The 14533-nt window shown below is 49.5% G+C and overlaps 1 protein-coding gene across 1 annotated transcript; it reads left to right on the top strand.

Annotated features, from left to right (window-relative positions):
* Positions 1-3425: 3425 nt before the first annotated feature.
* CUNH13orf46 (chromosome unknown C13orf46 homolog) lies at positions 3426-14200 on the top strand. The gene is made up of 8 exons (XM_028766275.1): positions 3426-3615; positions 5619-5670; positions 6830-6992; positions 7081-7128; positions 8065-8115; positions 9990-10057; positions 11360-11438; positions 14135-14200. Exons 1-8 carry the CDS (start codon positions 3426-3428, stop codon positions 14198-14200), a joined length of 717 nt encoding a protein of 238 aa, XP_028622108.1.
* Positions 14201-14533: the final 333 nt, after the last annotated feature.

Genomic DNA, 14533 nt, shown 5'->3' with positions numbered 1-14533 from the left:
TAAAAACGCTAAACTGAAAGCTAAAATATATACCCAGAGGACCTGGTGAAAGACCAGTTTTTCTTAAGAGTTAGAGCTAGCCATGCCACAGCAAGCTAGAGCTGTAAGTTTCGCCAGAAAAAAACTAAAATGAAAAAGGTAAGAATCCGGGTCTTCCAAGTACAAATAAAACAGATCATAGAGGATAAATGGCTGTAAATACAGGAGAAACATAGAGTCGATCCAGGAAATTGTTTGTTTAAAGGGCCTGTTTTCCTCGTCTATACCTTCACTCTGAGATACTGCTCTGGATTATTTTGTTTTAGGTATATTACTATTAGCTGTCACATTATGTCAAATACAGATGATTTAAAAAGCATCAGCTCTTGATCATGATGGCTGGCAGATTTTAACTGTATAATCCAGGAGTTTCTTTCTAAACGACTTAACCAGTTTTTCCTCTCTCTCGAAGCCTATTTTTCCAACTGCTCAAGCCTTCCCTACATCAGGTCCTAGGAAGTCTTCTCTGTAGACATGGGACAGTCATAATACTTAATAAACGATATATGATACTTGGCCAATAGAACTGTAAACAGGGGCCCCTGGATGGACCAACACCTTGCACTGAACCTTCTCCTGGCTGTAACTGATAAGAACATCAGTGAGTGTGGAGGGGTTGGAGTGTTGCAGGTCTGGAGCCTGATGACAGTTCACCTTGGGCTTTCTTTAGCCACTTTAATATCCAGTCCTTGCCGACCTCACAACCTGTGACTAACAGGGGCAGCCTTTTGGGATGTATTAACAAAACCCTAGTTTCCCCCAGCCAAAGGGCTACGAATGCCATCGGACAGCATCTGAGGCCCAGAGCTGAGATTCTTTATATTTTTGTAACCTATCTATTTACAATGTCCAGCAGTGTATTTGAAAAGAGCCTTTGTTTCTGACTTTCTTTGTCCTGTTAATATAAAAACTCCAAGGGGCTGAAGATCTTCAGTGCTGAGAGGCCATGTCACTATTAGACTTCAGTTCCCCGTGCTCAAATCGGATGTCTCGCAGCTGCCTGGAACTCCAACTCCTGGGATCCCACACCCTCTTTTGGAGCTTGCCGGCACCTGCACTCACACACACACTTACCTGTACATGGAGATTAATAAACTATTAGTGTGGATTGCTGTCTATATGCAGGAGAGGGCAGGTACAAGAGAGGATGAGAGCTTGTGATTGGACAGTGGAAAAGGAAGACAGGCTGAGAATTTTAGAGAGGAACACAGAGAGATAGAAGAAGGGAAGGAGAGGAAGAAGAGCACAGTCCTGGGAGCCATTAGTACTGGGGATTTCTTAGGTAGATGATCAAATAATAAGTAGGGTGCATTTGCCCCATCTAGGGGTGTAGCTTGTGTTTATATCAATTGAGTTCTGAGTTCATTGTGTGGGCGTTTTGTGGGTTGAGAATTCACTGATATAAATCTGACTGATAAATTACAAGCCTCTAGAGTTTTGATTTTACCGGGTTACAGGGATTTGTGACAGCTAACCACAGGGGGAGGATGGCTGAGATTGTGACCAGAATCCGCAGTAAGAGAACCGTGAGATGGGTGGTCACTGCATGGGGGTAGTCATGGAGGGGGTGAGATCTCCGGGCCAGAGAGTAGCCGGCGCTGGCACTGGATGGAGCCTTTTTTAATAGTTCACACAACATATTAGTTATTAATAAGACACAGCCAGCCCCCCAACAACCGAGGCAGAGTCCTATGGATTATTTCTCTTGCATGATTAGTGGGGAATTACCCCTAATCTATATTTTCATTTGCTAGACTTAATTTCCCAGCTGCACTCCCCAAATACTTGCGGTTTGACTCTTCCCTGGTCCATAGCTGATCTTTATCAATTTGGAAGCAATCCATAGCTTTTCTTTTCCTGTTGGAACAAATGTAAAATCTCCTTCCCGAGGTTACATAGGTCCTTCTTTTCCATTCTGGAGTTAGGATTTCTATCTACTGATCTAATTCAGCAATCCTTTCTAAAATCGCTTGTGCTGCCTGTTTTATTCTCAGCTGCTCTCCCCCAAAGCAAAAATCAGCTGTTCGAATCCTGCCTGGGTTACTTCTGCTCCAGATGATCTGTCCTGAGGGCAGGGATGTTTCCCTTGCAGCCTCTCCCAGGGTCTACAGATGTCATCTTCATGGGCTATCCTCCCAATCTGTTTCTTCATCTCCTCTATGACACAGTGGACTGGGGCTCCTGTCTGTCCTGGGGGTGGGGGTGAGGGTGGGAGGCATTTTATCTGGGCACCTGTTCCTCCATGTGATCACATGTAATGGGGCTCTCCGGTCCTCTCCATCTCTCTCTTCACTCTTTCTCCTCCTTGTGGTCCCCATCTGCGACCCCCAGCCCAGTGTCAGAAACTCCACCTCTCCTATTCTCCCCAGTAACTGGCTGTAGCCACCTTTATTTAACCAATAGTTTTTAAATGGGGAGCAAGGTTTACATGGCATCACCGGTGTACGTGAGGATCTGCTCATTGGGTACAATCAGATCTTGGGGACCAGTATTTAGCATTTGAATATATAGCAGCACCAGAGGAATCCTCAACACATATCCACACACAGACATACACGTACTCAGAAAAAAAAAAAACGTATCCAATTGTTACTATGTTGGAGCGTTGAGTCTGGGGTCATTTGAATGTGTTCTGAGTCAGTTGTCACTTGTCTTTAGCAACAGAACATCCCTCTGAGGGGAGAGTTGTGTGCTGTGTTGACACCAGAGGGAGCCCCAGTCCACTGTGTTTGCTGTCATAGAGGAGATGAAGAAACAGATGGGGGGGGGGGAAAGCCCATGAAGATGACATCTATAGACCCTGGGAGAGGCTGCAAGGGAGACGTCCCTGCCCCTCCTTGATCTCTAGCCTTCAACTGGGAGACATTTTTCCAATTGAGGTCACCGAGGCTCAGGTCCTGTATGGGCAGATTTCTCTGTCCCTGTAAATCACCAAAATGTCTTCCACCAAGCCCTGCTTTCAGTGGTAAGTTCTGACCCATCGGTCTGAATGTAAACCGGATCACACTGCCTCAGGGCTATTCATTTATTTTCCTGACTTTGCTTCCTGCCATCCTCATGCCCGAAGAAACAGAAAGATTCTCGAATGGGAGAAAGCACTGGCTTCAGGAACACACTGCCTTCTAGAAATCCCTGGCTGTTAAAGAATCCAGGAGTACAAGACAGCAGCAGATAGCAAACCACTTAAAATCCCTGAGCCAGTGGGGATCTCTGGGACAGTCTTCAACAACCATTCAGCTCTAACTTGTGATGTCATAGCAGCGCTATAGCAACAGTGAGTGAGCTCATGCTGGACCACTTTGCTGGCGGAGAGGCAGGGAGAGGCTGGCAGAGATGCCTTTGGTCTGAGGCTGTGCTGGTGACTCCCTCCTTCCCTCTGGGTCAGGATGGAGAAGGATCCCACTACTCACAGGAAGCACCGGCCTGGACCTGGAGCCCTGCCCTCAGGAATAACCCCTGTATATCTCAAGGCGGCCAGTGAAGGGGCGGAACTCCAAAGGAGCAGGAGTGTGGGTGGCTTGCACCAGAAGGGGGATCCACCAGTCTGCATCAGGAAGCTGCTGCACAAGGAGATAGGTAGGGGGTGGCTCCCTCCTGGAAGGTTGGGAGGGCAGGCAGACCTGGTCCGGCCTCAAGAAAGTACAATCTGTGGACATCTGGACATGGACAGTGTGTGCATTATGCAAGACGCATTCCTATTAGGAGAAGGTAGCTGGTTTCTAACTCCAGAACTGCACCAGCCAATGGAAACCCTGCCTCTCTCTTGACTGCTCTTTGCTCAGTGCACTTAATAGAAAAGATCAGGTCTGGAAGATTCTCCTAACAATTAGCATCTTCTGAAACACAGTCACGTGTGTACATGTGTGTGGGAGTGCTGGGGGAGTCCTTTTATTTTACCTTGTGTATATGGGTGTTTTGCCAGCATGTAAGTATATGCACCTTGTACATGCAGTGCTTTGGAGACCAGGAAAGGGCGTTGGATCCCCTGGGAGTGGAATGAGACTTGAGTCCCATGTGTGTTTTGGGACTCAAACCCAGGACCTCCAGTAGTACAGTTAGCACTGTTTCTCCAGCCTACCAGTCCGTTTTGAAATCTTCTGGAAATATTGAAACCACCAGCAAGCCTCCTGTCAGGCTCCTTCCTCCATCATTCCTTGACCCCCTGGACTCTCGTCGGAGGCTGGGATCAGACTGAAACCTTCCTTTTTTTTTCTCCCTGGGGCATGTGAGAACTGCCAAGGTCTGAATTATCATGCAATGCTGTGTAACATCCCCCATCCCCAGCTAAAAGGCTTCAGCCTCCTGCTCCTCACTGTTGGGACATCCACAGATGTCCACAACTCTGAGTTCGGCACTTCAGGCAATGGAGAGACAGGAGCACAGGGTCTCTTGAAGAAGGGACACAGGGCACAGGCCAAAGCCAGGTGTGCTGAACACAGGAAGGGACGGGCTGCCTTCTGGGAAGAAGGCAGCTGGCTAAGCACATGGCATCTCTATGAAGAACTGCATAGGGGATGGGGTGAGGTTTGAAATGGGTGGACAGACAGATGAACCTGTGAGGAACTTTATCCTGCACTGCCTCAACTAGCCTGCAAGCTAAGCCCCAGGAAAGGGCCAACCAGCTCTGTAAGGGAACCCTTCAGAGCAGGGCAGCCTCCAACTCAGGCTCTGGGTTCGATTTCTATAAGAACTCTTCTCTAGCACTTTGGAATTCCTGTCTGAGTCACAAAGCCACTGTGGGGGAACAGGTAATACCAGCTGTGGTCTGGCTTAGATGGCAACTCTGGGGGAAGAGTCCAGAATAAAGCCTCATAGAAGCTATCTGTGCACAACTCTTCCTGTCGGACGCTGTGCTGAACTGCCAGGTCCCTTGGTGTTGAGCGGAGGAAGTTACATGCAGAAGGAGTATGGCATGATGGGATAGCTCACAGACCAGCTAACATCCCTCCAGGCTCAGCTGGCTCAGTTCCCTGCAGTTATTGCCCTGAAGCTAGGGAATTCATGTCAGCTTGTTAGGGTCCCCTCAAGTATCTCTTGCCTCATAGGATAGAGGATAATTAAGATCACCCCAATTACGATGTTCCTCAGAGCTATGAGGTGTCAGTAGTCAGGATGTTCCTGAACAAGTCATCCCATTTCCAGCGAGCGGCCATCTTGGGAGAGTCCCTTCCTGTCTCCTGCTCTGCCACTTCAATAATTGATGCTGAGATAAGGACATTTGCAGATCCAGAAGGCCATGGATGCCCGGCCTGGGTCACAAACATAGGAGAGCAAGGGGGGTGTGTTTTTACAACAGCACATGAGGTGGGCTCAGAGCTCAAGCCCAGGCATGGAGGGTGTTAGGCCAGACGAAATGCAAGTATGCTTGGAGCATGGCCAAAGAAGCCATCAAAGAGGAGAAAGGGAAATCGTTAGAGCCGTGGCTGTTAACCTCAGGCTGCCCTTGAGCCTGCCCTGAGAGGAGTGCCAGGCAGGACAGTGAGCCTGTGAGGTAGCAAACGGTGGGAAGGCCTAGATGCAGGAGCCACCATACCTTGTTTAGAATGTTCGTGTACTAACCTACTTCCCTCGCTCCTCAGACTCTGAAGACCAAGGTAAAGACCCAAGAAGTAACACGGATGACAGCACCTGGTGAGCAAAAGAGCTTTCTTCTGAAATGTGACGACTGGGGTGTGGGGAGTGGGCCTAGAGCCCTCCGTTGGGGTCAGGACTTTGGGGGACCCAAAAGAAACTGAATCTTTTTAATGAAGGGATGATTGGTAGGTTCCTCTTTATCCAAGAGACTTGTCCTAAAAAGAACCCACCATCCATCATGTGTCTCTGAACTGCAGAGAGTCCTGTTCACTCCCTAGGCAGCCCTTTTGGCTGGTCCTTGTCTGGCGTCGAGCTGGCTTGCTGGAAGTATCTCAACAAACATCTCCATATGCTTCTCCTGGAAAGGAATCTGCACCCTCTTATATCAGCTGGGCCCACCGAGGTCTCCTTGATGAGCAAGGAGGGTGCATAGCCAGCCTCAGTATTGGTCAGACCTAACAAGATGTCTATTGTTAAGATAGAGCAAGATGTCTGGCCACCTAACACAGGGGCCATGCCTCTATATTTCCTACCATCCCACCCTCTAAAGGGCTTAGAGGTCATGGAATCCAAGGCTTTCCCCAGTTCTCAAACTCCATTCACTGTGGACCAAGAACAGGCCAGGTTGCCTGTTTACAAATGACCTCCCATGAGCCAATACCAGTGGAGGATACTGAACCAGGAAATCTTGAGGTGGAAGGATGTTGGTGACTAAGAAGACACTGAAGGTGTCATTGGTTGGTAGAACTAGGTACCAACATGTCACATAGGCCTATAGCATCCGTCTAGCCTCAGATAAAGCACAGGGACTTTGGGTAATATAACCCCAAATATGTCAGAAGCCAGCAGCCATCTGAGTCTTCCCTCTGGCAATGGTAAGGAGATATCTGTGTTCCCTGTTCCTACTGCAGTCCCCAAGACACATTCAACAAAATACATGGGGTCAGGGAACCACTAAGGTGGTCATGAGTGACGGGCATGGATCTACCCACTGATGCCCTAATTAAGATCTCTACCCGGAGGGAGCGGGGCTGGCGTCTCCAGACAGGATAAGTTATTAGAGGGATAGGGGTTCCTCCTTTTTTGCCTCCAAAGGGCTCACAGGTGTACCCCACTCCTAGCATTAGGGGGAGGAGCCAGAAAGACAGCAAGTAACTCCTGTCCTGACTCTTATTCCAAACTGCTTCTTTGACACGCCTGTCACATTTAACTCCAGTCAGGCGAGCCTAGAGGATGACAGGAAGAGAGAGAGCCAGGATGAGGCAGAAAAAACGGACCTCACGTGTGGGAAAACGGACCCAGAGAAGAGTGACTCAGAGCCCAGCGCCACAGGGGAACAGGACGATGCCTGCAAAGGAAGATGTGTCTCTGTGGCCGAGGTCAGGCCTTGGGCGGCTCTGCCCACTCTGTCTGTCCTCCTGTGAGGTGTCCCTGTACTCACCTGTTGGTGTCTTCTCGGATTTATAGGAGCAGCATTCAGAGTCCACGAAGCTGGATCACCTTCTAGAAAAGCAGGCAAGAGCTTCTTTCTTTAGCCACAGGAGTTAAGATATGTAAATCTGTCTGTAGACGAATTCCAGTGGGCTATGAGCACACTGTAGGCTTGTATCCCATAAGGCCATCTGAGCAGGCGCTGTGCTGTCCAACTGGGCCGGTAAGGAGCAGAGGGATCAAGCTTGGACCGCTTTACCTGATAACTGCTGTCCTGCCCAAGCTTGCCAAAAACGAAGTCACTAAAGGTGTACATCTTGAAAAGACTTCACCTTCCAGTTGAGCTTAGCCCACAACGATACACCCCAGAGACCATCACCCAGGTGTGGTGACTAAAGGCACACCTGAGGTGTGGCCACTGAGGTGCGTCTTCCATACAAGCATCATACTGAATTATAGATTTTGTAGTGACCTTTCCCAGTCCGTGTCACAGGGAATGGTGGCAGTAGAACACATTCTTCACCAGGACTTTACAACAGATAGTCCTTGGTAAGATTCTGGGCCAGTGAAAGTGCCGAGCAGAGACCTAGGTGGCATACCCCCGAGCTGTTGTATCATCCCATCTTGTGGAACAGATCTCATGTCAGTGAAACTTGGCTCTAGGAAAGTATATGAAGGTGACCCATGTGTTCCCAGTAGATCAGGGCTGAGGAGAGTTCCCCAGGTCTCAGGTACCTTGTCACTTGAAGGCCCTAACACTCAAGGTGGAAGGAGAAGAAACCCCTTGGAACATCAATAACTTGTTTCCAATGGGTAGGAATGAGGCAGAAGGCCGTACTTCTTCCTCTTCTGCCCAGAGCTACCCCTCTGGACACCCTGCTGTCTGTCACCACGGGGCCTCTGTCAAGCTTCACAGGAGTCCTCAGTCATCACCAGAATCTGGTGGAAGCACTCAGACCCAGAAGTCTAAAAGTCTGCGTTCTGTCAAGCTCACTCACAAATTATCACTTCCATCCTTAGAAACCATCTGTGTTTGTGGAGATCGACCTGGGAGACCATACTGAGGAGGAGGTACAGGCAAACCCCCCAGACCAGAAATCCAAACTACCCACTGGGAAAGCGCCTGCACTGTGGGTTGGAGCATTACAGACACGTGTTGAAGGGGGAGGCAGAGACCCAAAGCCAGATGTTCCAGGGAACCCTCCATGGTGATGGTGCTGAGGACCTGCCTTTGGGGATAGAATGAGAACACTTACGTTCTCTCTCTCTCTCTCTCTCTCTCTCTCTCTCTCTCTTTCTTTCTCTCTCTGTGTATGTATGTTTCTCTCTCTGTGTCTGTTTCTGCCTTTGTCTCTGTCTCTCTGTGTGTCTCTGTCCTATCTCTGTCTTCCTGTCTCTCTCTCTGACTCTCTTGTATGTCTCTGTCTCCCTCCTCCCTCTCTCTCTCTCTCTCTCTTTCTCTCCCCCTTTAGCACCAACCTGGGCCCTTGGGTACCCAGAGCTCTGAAGGAATCATGTTGTGCACAGGACACACTTGGATCTGGGAGAACAGGAAGTGTGGCTTTGTCAGTAACTGCTCAAACCACTCAGAGCCTCTTGTGCGCGATGCTCCATAGTAACTGTATCTCAGGGTTGTTTCCCGAAGCTCGCAGAACAGTGACCTTGGAATTAAGTATCACTAATATCACCGCCATGATCCCAACCCAGCTGTCTCACCATCTCTCTCCATCTCTGCCATCACTGCCATCACCGCCATCACCGCCATCGCCACTGGTGGAGCCACCATTACCATCAGTGTCACCACTACTGTGACAATTGCTGCTTCTTTTATCTCTGTCACCGTATTTTCACGCTCAGTATCATTGTCACCATCACCACCACCATCATCACCAATATCACTGCTGTTATTAACCTCACCATCTACATCACCGTCACCGCCATGGTTATCCATAAAATGATGAGGTTTTCTCAGTGGCTTGCCAACATAGTTATTTGGAGTCTCTTCCTCTGAAGTCTTTTTGGGCAATTCCTGAGGATTTCTGTTGACAAGTTCAAAGGGTGCCTGAGGGTTGGTTATTTTACAGATTACACCTGTTATACCTTTAGCTTTTGAATCACACAATATGGTGTTTTAATTAAATTTTTTATTGGGTATTTTATTTACATTTCAGATGTTATCCCCTTTCCCCATTCCCCCCCACCCAGAAACCCCCTATCCAATCCTCCCTCTTCCTGCTTCTATGAGGATGTGTCACCACCCACCCACTCCCACCTCCCTGCCCTGGAATTCCCCCACACTGGGGCGTCCACCCTTCACTGGACCAAGGACCTCCTCTCCCACCTATGCCTGACAAGGCCCTCCTCCCTTACATATACAGCTGGAGCCATGGGTCCCTCCCTATGTGCTCCCAGGCTGCTGGTTTAGACCCTGGGAGCTCTGGTTGGTTGGTATTGTTGCTCTCCCCATGGAACCGCAAACCCTTTCAGCTCCTTCAGTCTTCTCTCTCACTCCTCCATGGGGAACCCCATGATCAGTTCAATGGTTAGCTGTGAGCATCTGCCTCTGTATATGTCAGGCTTTGGCAGACCTCTAAGGAGACAGCTGTATCAGGCTCCTGTCAGCATGTATTTCCTGGCATCCACATCACTGTCTGCCTTTAAAAAAAAAAAGACTGACCATTAAATCCCTGAGGCTACTGTTTTATGAGGCCCTGAGTTCTAAGGACTCTGGAAAGGTCAACCAGAAGAAGAGCTAGACCAAGGGGCCAGGTCTCTCCATCCTAGCCCAGGGGCCATGGGGGGTCACACTAGAAGCCAGGGTCCCTGATTGGCATTCCCACTCAACAGAGTACAGTCTGGAAAGACATTCAGGGTCACAGGGGACTGGCCTCTGTTCCTGTCTGTTCCTTGGGTGGTGCCCTAGGTTACTCTGCTCCTTCCCTCAGGTAATCACCTGTACTGTAAAAGAAGAGAAGAGGGTCCCCAACGACATAGGGGACTTGTCTGAAGATGAGTAAGTATTGCTGAGGAACTGCTCAGAGAGAGGTACTTATCCAGAGTGACATCCCCGCCACACACTCTTATGGTGGCAGCACCGTGCCTCCTGCCTTCCCTCTGTTCCCCTGAGTCATGCATAAGCCACATGATTTGGGGGACCAGAGAGGCTATGACACAGTAAACTTTCTCAGAGCTGGGGAACAAATTTACCAGGAGCCACATTTGACTCCACCCAGACAACAAAATGACCAAGAAGCAGAAGGTAAAATCAGGGTCTCCATCTTGGAATTTAGCTAGAGAATGCTGGGTTGGAAAAGCCCTGCACACATATATGCCATCAGGGAGAGGGCAGCCCTTCACAGCTGGGTTTAGGCCTACAAGGTTTTGCACATTGGTGATGAGAGTTGTGCCTCTAGGTAGAACAGCAACGCTTTAAGACTTCCTGCAGTCCAGAGCCTTTAGCCACAAAGAGGGGTATTGGTTTGCAAGGACACGCCTGCCTCTGGCCCATGGATGCAGTTTACTTTATTTCTAACGATACAGAGATGTACAAAGAACACAATAGCGATTACTCAGACTCCCACCTTTTGGAATTAGTGGCTTTGTTAGGATGTTGCCTTATTTAGACTTTCAGAATAAAATGTCGCTATCAGATTTGTAAAACTGACACCAAGAAATTCTCCAAGGAATGACAGCAACTGTGCGGTCTCCAAGATTGCACAGAAAAGGAGGGACTTCAGAATCACCCCTAATCCAGCCTTACAGAACCAGGACACTGCTAGGCTGCACAGCCATTGATATCCTACTCGTACCCAGGCTGGGTTTGTGCAGGCTGGTGGGTGTCCTCTGGACCATAAGCCACCCAGAAGCTCTGCTCGTTGTTCAAGCAGTGTTAATACTCTGCTTAGCACTCTGCTTGCTGGCCACTTGATGAGTTACTGTTACAGCCATCGCTACCTTTGCTTCAAGCTTGTCTGTCTTTGGGGAAGGAACTCCGAGATATCTTGTTCATCCTCACTGGGAAGTGACCCTGACTGGCCTCCATGACCAGATCATGACAGGTGATCACATCCACACCCAGATTGTCCTACTCCAGAGGTACCCAAAGGACAAAAATCAGTAGCTAGCTATGAAATCTGGTTTGAATAACACATAAGTTGGCTGGGGCGTAAGCTTCATGTCCCTGGGACTTTGTAGAGTGGGAGCAATGGAGTTTGAAAGCAATCTGGAGAGACCGGGGTGGGGGCTGCTAGCCGGGAAGTTGGCACGTTACAGAGCGGGGAAGGGGTTCTTACATCCTCGTGTTCTTGGCCTCCAGGATAAGGACCAGCTGGGTATGCTGCATCCCATACCACACAAAGAAGAAGGCAAAGGAGAACACCAGTACTTTGGAGAAGGTACTGGAGGCCTGGAGGGCAGAGAAGGGTGTGGCTCTGAGCAACTAGGGACACAGGGGTCATTTGCTCACTCCAGATCCTCTCTAACCAGTTCCCTGGGGTTTCCATTTGCATCTTGTAAGATTCTCTAGTCTGTTGTAGCCTGAGGATGCCCAGGGGGCAAAAGCACCACGCAGGTGTGCCCTTGGTCACTAGAGGCATGATGAGATACTGTTTGTATAGGTCATTTCCTTTCTCCATGGGATGTGGACAGAGGAAAGAGAGTGGCTATGACAGGCTCCTGTCAATAATAGTGGGCGATGCTGGCATGCCCCAGTCCTAGCCTGCAGGTCCTGGAAACATCTAGAACCAGCAGTTGGCCCAAATACATAGTGGAACACGGTTCTCTGGGGAAGGCACAGTGGGTGCCAAGGTCCCTGCAGGGTAAGGTTCAGGGATACCCAGCAGCCTAGCCACCCTCTGCTTGTCAGGCCCTGGTAAACTGGAGAAACCAAGGTCCAGCATTACCATATAATCTTCATCATGGGCACTCCTACCTTTGCATCTGGCCGTGGTCATGCGCTCCCAGCCCAGAAGAGAAGATGGCCCTTCACCAGGTGTGGGAACGTGTGACATAATGCCTTGTCTCCTCATTTACCCAGAATCCCTAACTTTCTCATTATCATAGATGCAGGTTAAATGTGCAAGGATAACACAGCTCCAGAGATGCTGTTCAGTGCCAAACCCCAAGCCCTGGAAAATTGGGGAAGGGCCTATCACAGCACCAGTCAGGCTGGCTGCCTTCCCAACCTGGCGCTAGAGTCACCTTCTTTCTTGGCGGTTACCACAGCCATGATCCTGAGAGATAGATGCCAGGATGTTAGGGCCTCTGGACTATCTAGACATTTTGACCTTCAGATAGGGAGCCCGGGCTTCTTGGAGAGCGTGCTCAGAGTTGATTCACAGGGTCGGGAACCAGGACAGCCGTGTGGGAGCAGAGGCAGCTGTGGACACATCTCACCTTTTAAACCAGTTGGATAAAAGCACACTACCAGAGGCCAACAGTCGCCACTCACACGACTCTCCTTCATCCTAAGGGTGGGCCTAGCTTCTCTCTCACAAGACATGTACCTCCAGAGTCCACTCGGAGAGCTCTCATACGTTCAACATTCATTCTATGTGCATAGAGCACACACGAACACACCCATGTGAGTGTGCAGGGCTGTGCTCTTCAGATCCTCATACATACACAACACACACATGCCTACACACTGTACAGTCATATGTATAATACGTAGTGCACACGTATTCACACATGCATGTGTACTCCTAGTGCACACACCACTTACATAGTGCAAATGTACGGGGCCACACATGGAGACAGGCTCCATGTTCGTGGTTATATACAGGCACATGGAGCAGGTGATGAGACACCTGGAAGTCAAAGGTCAGGGGTCACAGGCCACAGAGGAGTACTTTGTATGTGTCTCTTCTGTTTCCTTTGGGACACATGGAGTACAGGTGAGAATTGAGGTCATTTAGCTATAGAAGGACAGATTTCTGGAGCTTGCAGTCTCTCAGAGTGAGTCTTGAAGGACTTATTTCCCAGGGAGACCACACTGGGTAGAGAAGGGAGGGAGGCTCATCCATCAGTTTCCGCCTAGACCCCTATCTGAAAGGGCAATTCTTTCTCCATATCATTCGCTGGCAATAAATGGGTCCAGATGGTCTTCCTATTGGGTCTATATGGTAAACTGAGGCAATGCTTTGGGCCCACTATGTGATTTTGAATCAAGTCCGTTCTCCAGCTGCCACCAACGAGACAGGAACCTAGGGACACTTGAAGACAAACAGCTAGTTGGTCCCTCTGTCAGAATGGAAGAGGAGGCCTCAGTCATTGCTTTTAGACTCTTGCCCTCAGCATGAGTCTGTCTACCTGTCCATCTTTGGTTGATGTGTCTGGATAGCAGTTCTGTGTTGGCCACGGCCGGGTACCTGGGTAGGAGAACCCTTAGATTAAACCTCAGCCATGATTGCTTCTGTGCATCTTTGTCAAAGGTCACAGCATCTTCCAGGTCAAGGGACTGATATCAGAGTCAAGAAATATTTGGGACTTTGGTTCTGAGCATTCCCATGTGCCTGAGAGGTAGCTCACACTCTCCCGCCTCTCTGCACCTATCTCTCTGTGTGTAGGCTCAGAGCCTATGGCTTCTTAGCATCATTGGCCCCATCAGAGAACAGATCTGGGCAGGACCTGCTCCGAGCACTTAGCAGCTCAGCACCCGAAGAGGAGAAGGTGATCATCTGTGTTCTGAGAACTCAGGGTTAGGGCAGGATCTCAGTTATACTTGAGCAGCAGCCAGTTTTACTGGATGAAACAGACCTGGAGCTTGAGGGACAAAGGGTACCTGCATTCTGTCCACATGTCCATGGGTAACAAAGACATTGGGCCTGCTCATCAGTGGGTTTGCTTGAGACTGCTTCAGATGACCAGAGGCTCTTGAAGGATGCCTGCCATTATGATCCAGCACAGCCATTGGCTCCTCAGATCCAAGTGATGCTGGAATTCAGGGAGGGCTGACAGCCCAGTTTCTAGGGTCCTGCATCCCACTTCCTGGTGGTTGCCAGGAGCTCCCGTGACTCAAACCCCAAGGATCCCTTCCTCTTTGGGCCTTATCTTTCCAGTCAGGGCACTGACACAAGCTTGGCTTTATTAGAACCATCAGTCGTCTCAGGACAGGACCCCTCTGACTCAGCCACTAGTAGAGCTCTCTGGGGACTAAGGGAAGACAGCCTAGGCCTGGAATGGCTTCGTGATCCCCCCCATGGGCAGGGCCAGAGTGACAGCAGCCAACGGATACTCAAGGCAAGGGACCCTCTTCCAATCCAACGCCAATCACAGGTAAGGTGACAGACGACAGTGAACTCATCTTCTAACAGATGGTCACTGCAGAGGGAGGGAACAGGGACCTCTGTTCGGGTCACAAGTAGATTGTGTTATACATTCGTAGGGGTAGCACATGGACCAAGTTGGTGTCCCCACGGGCCCTGCCTACAGTGGAATAGACAATAGTCTTTGATACCACTTATTTTATCTACAAAGAGTTTCATAAAAA

This window comes from Grammomys surdaster, unplaced genomic scaffold (genome assembly GCF_004785775.1).
Source record: "Grammomys surdaster isolate TR1022 unplaced genomic scaffold, NIH_TR_1.0 167, whole genome shotgun sequence".
In the NCBI taxonomy this organism is placed as follows: domain Eukaryota; kingdom Metazoa; phylum Chordata; class Mammalia; order Rodentia; family Muridae; genus Grammomys; species Grammomys surdaster.
This window is presented reverse-complemented; position numbering and strand designations above follow the sequence as displayed.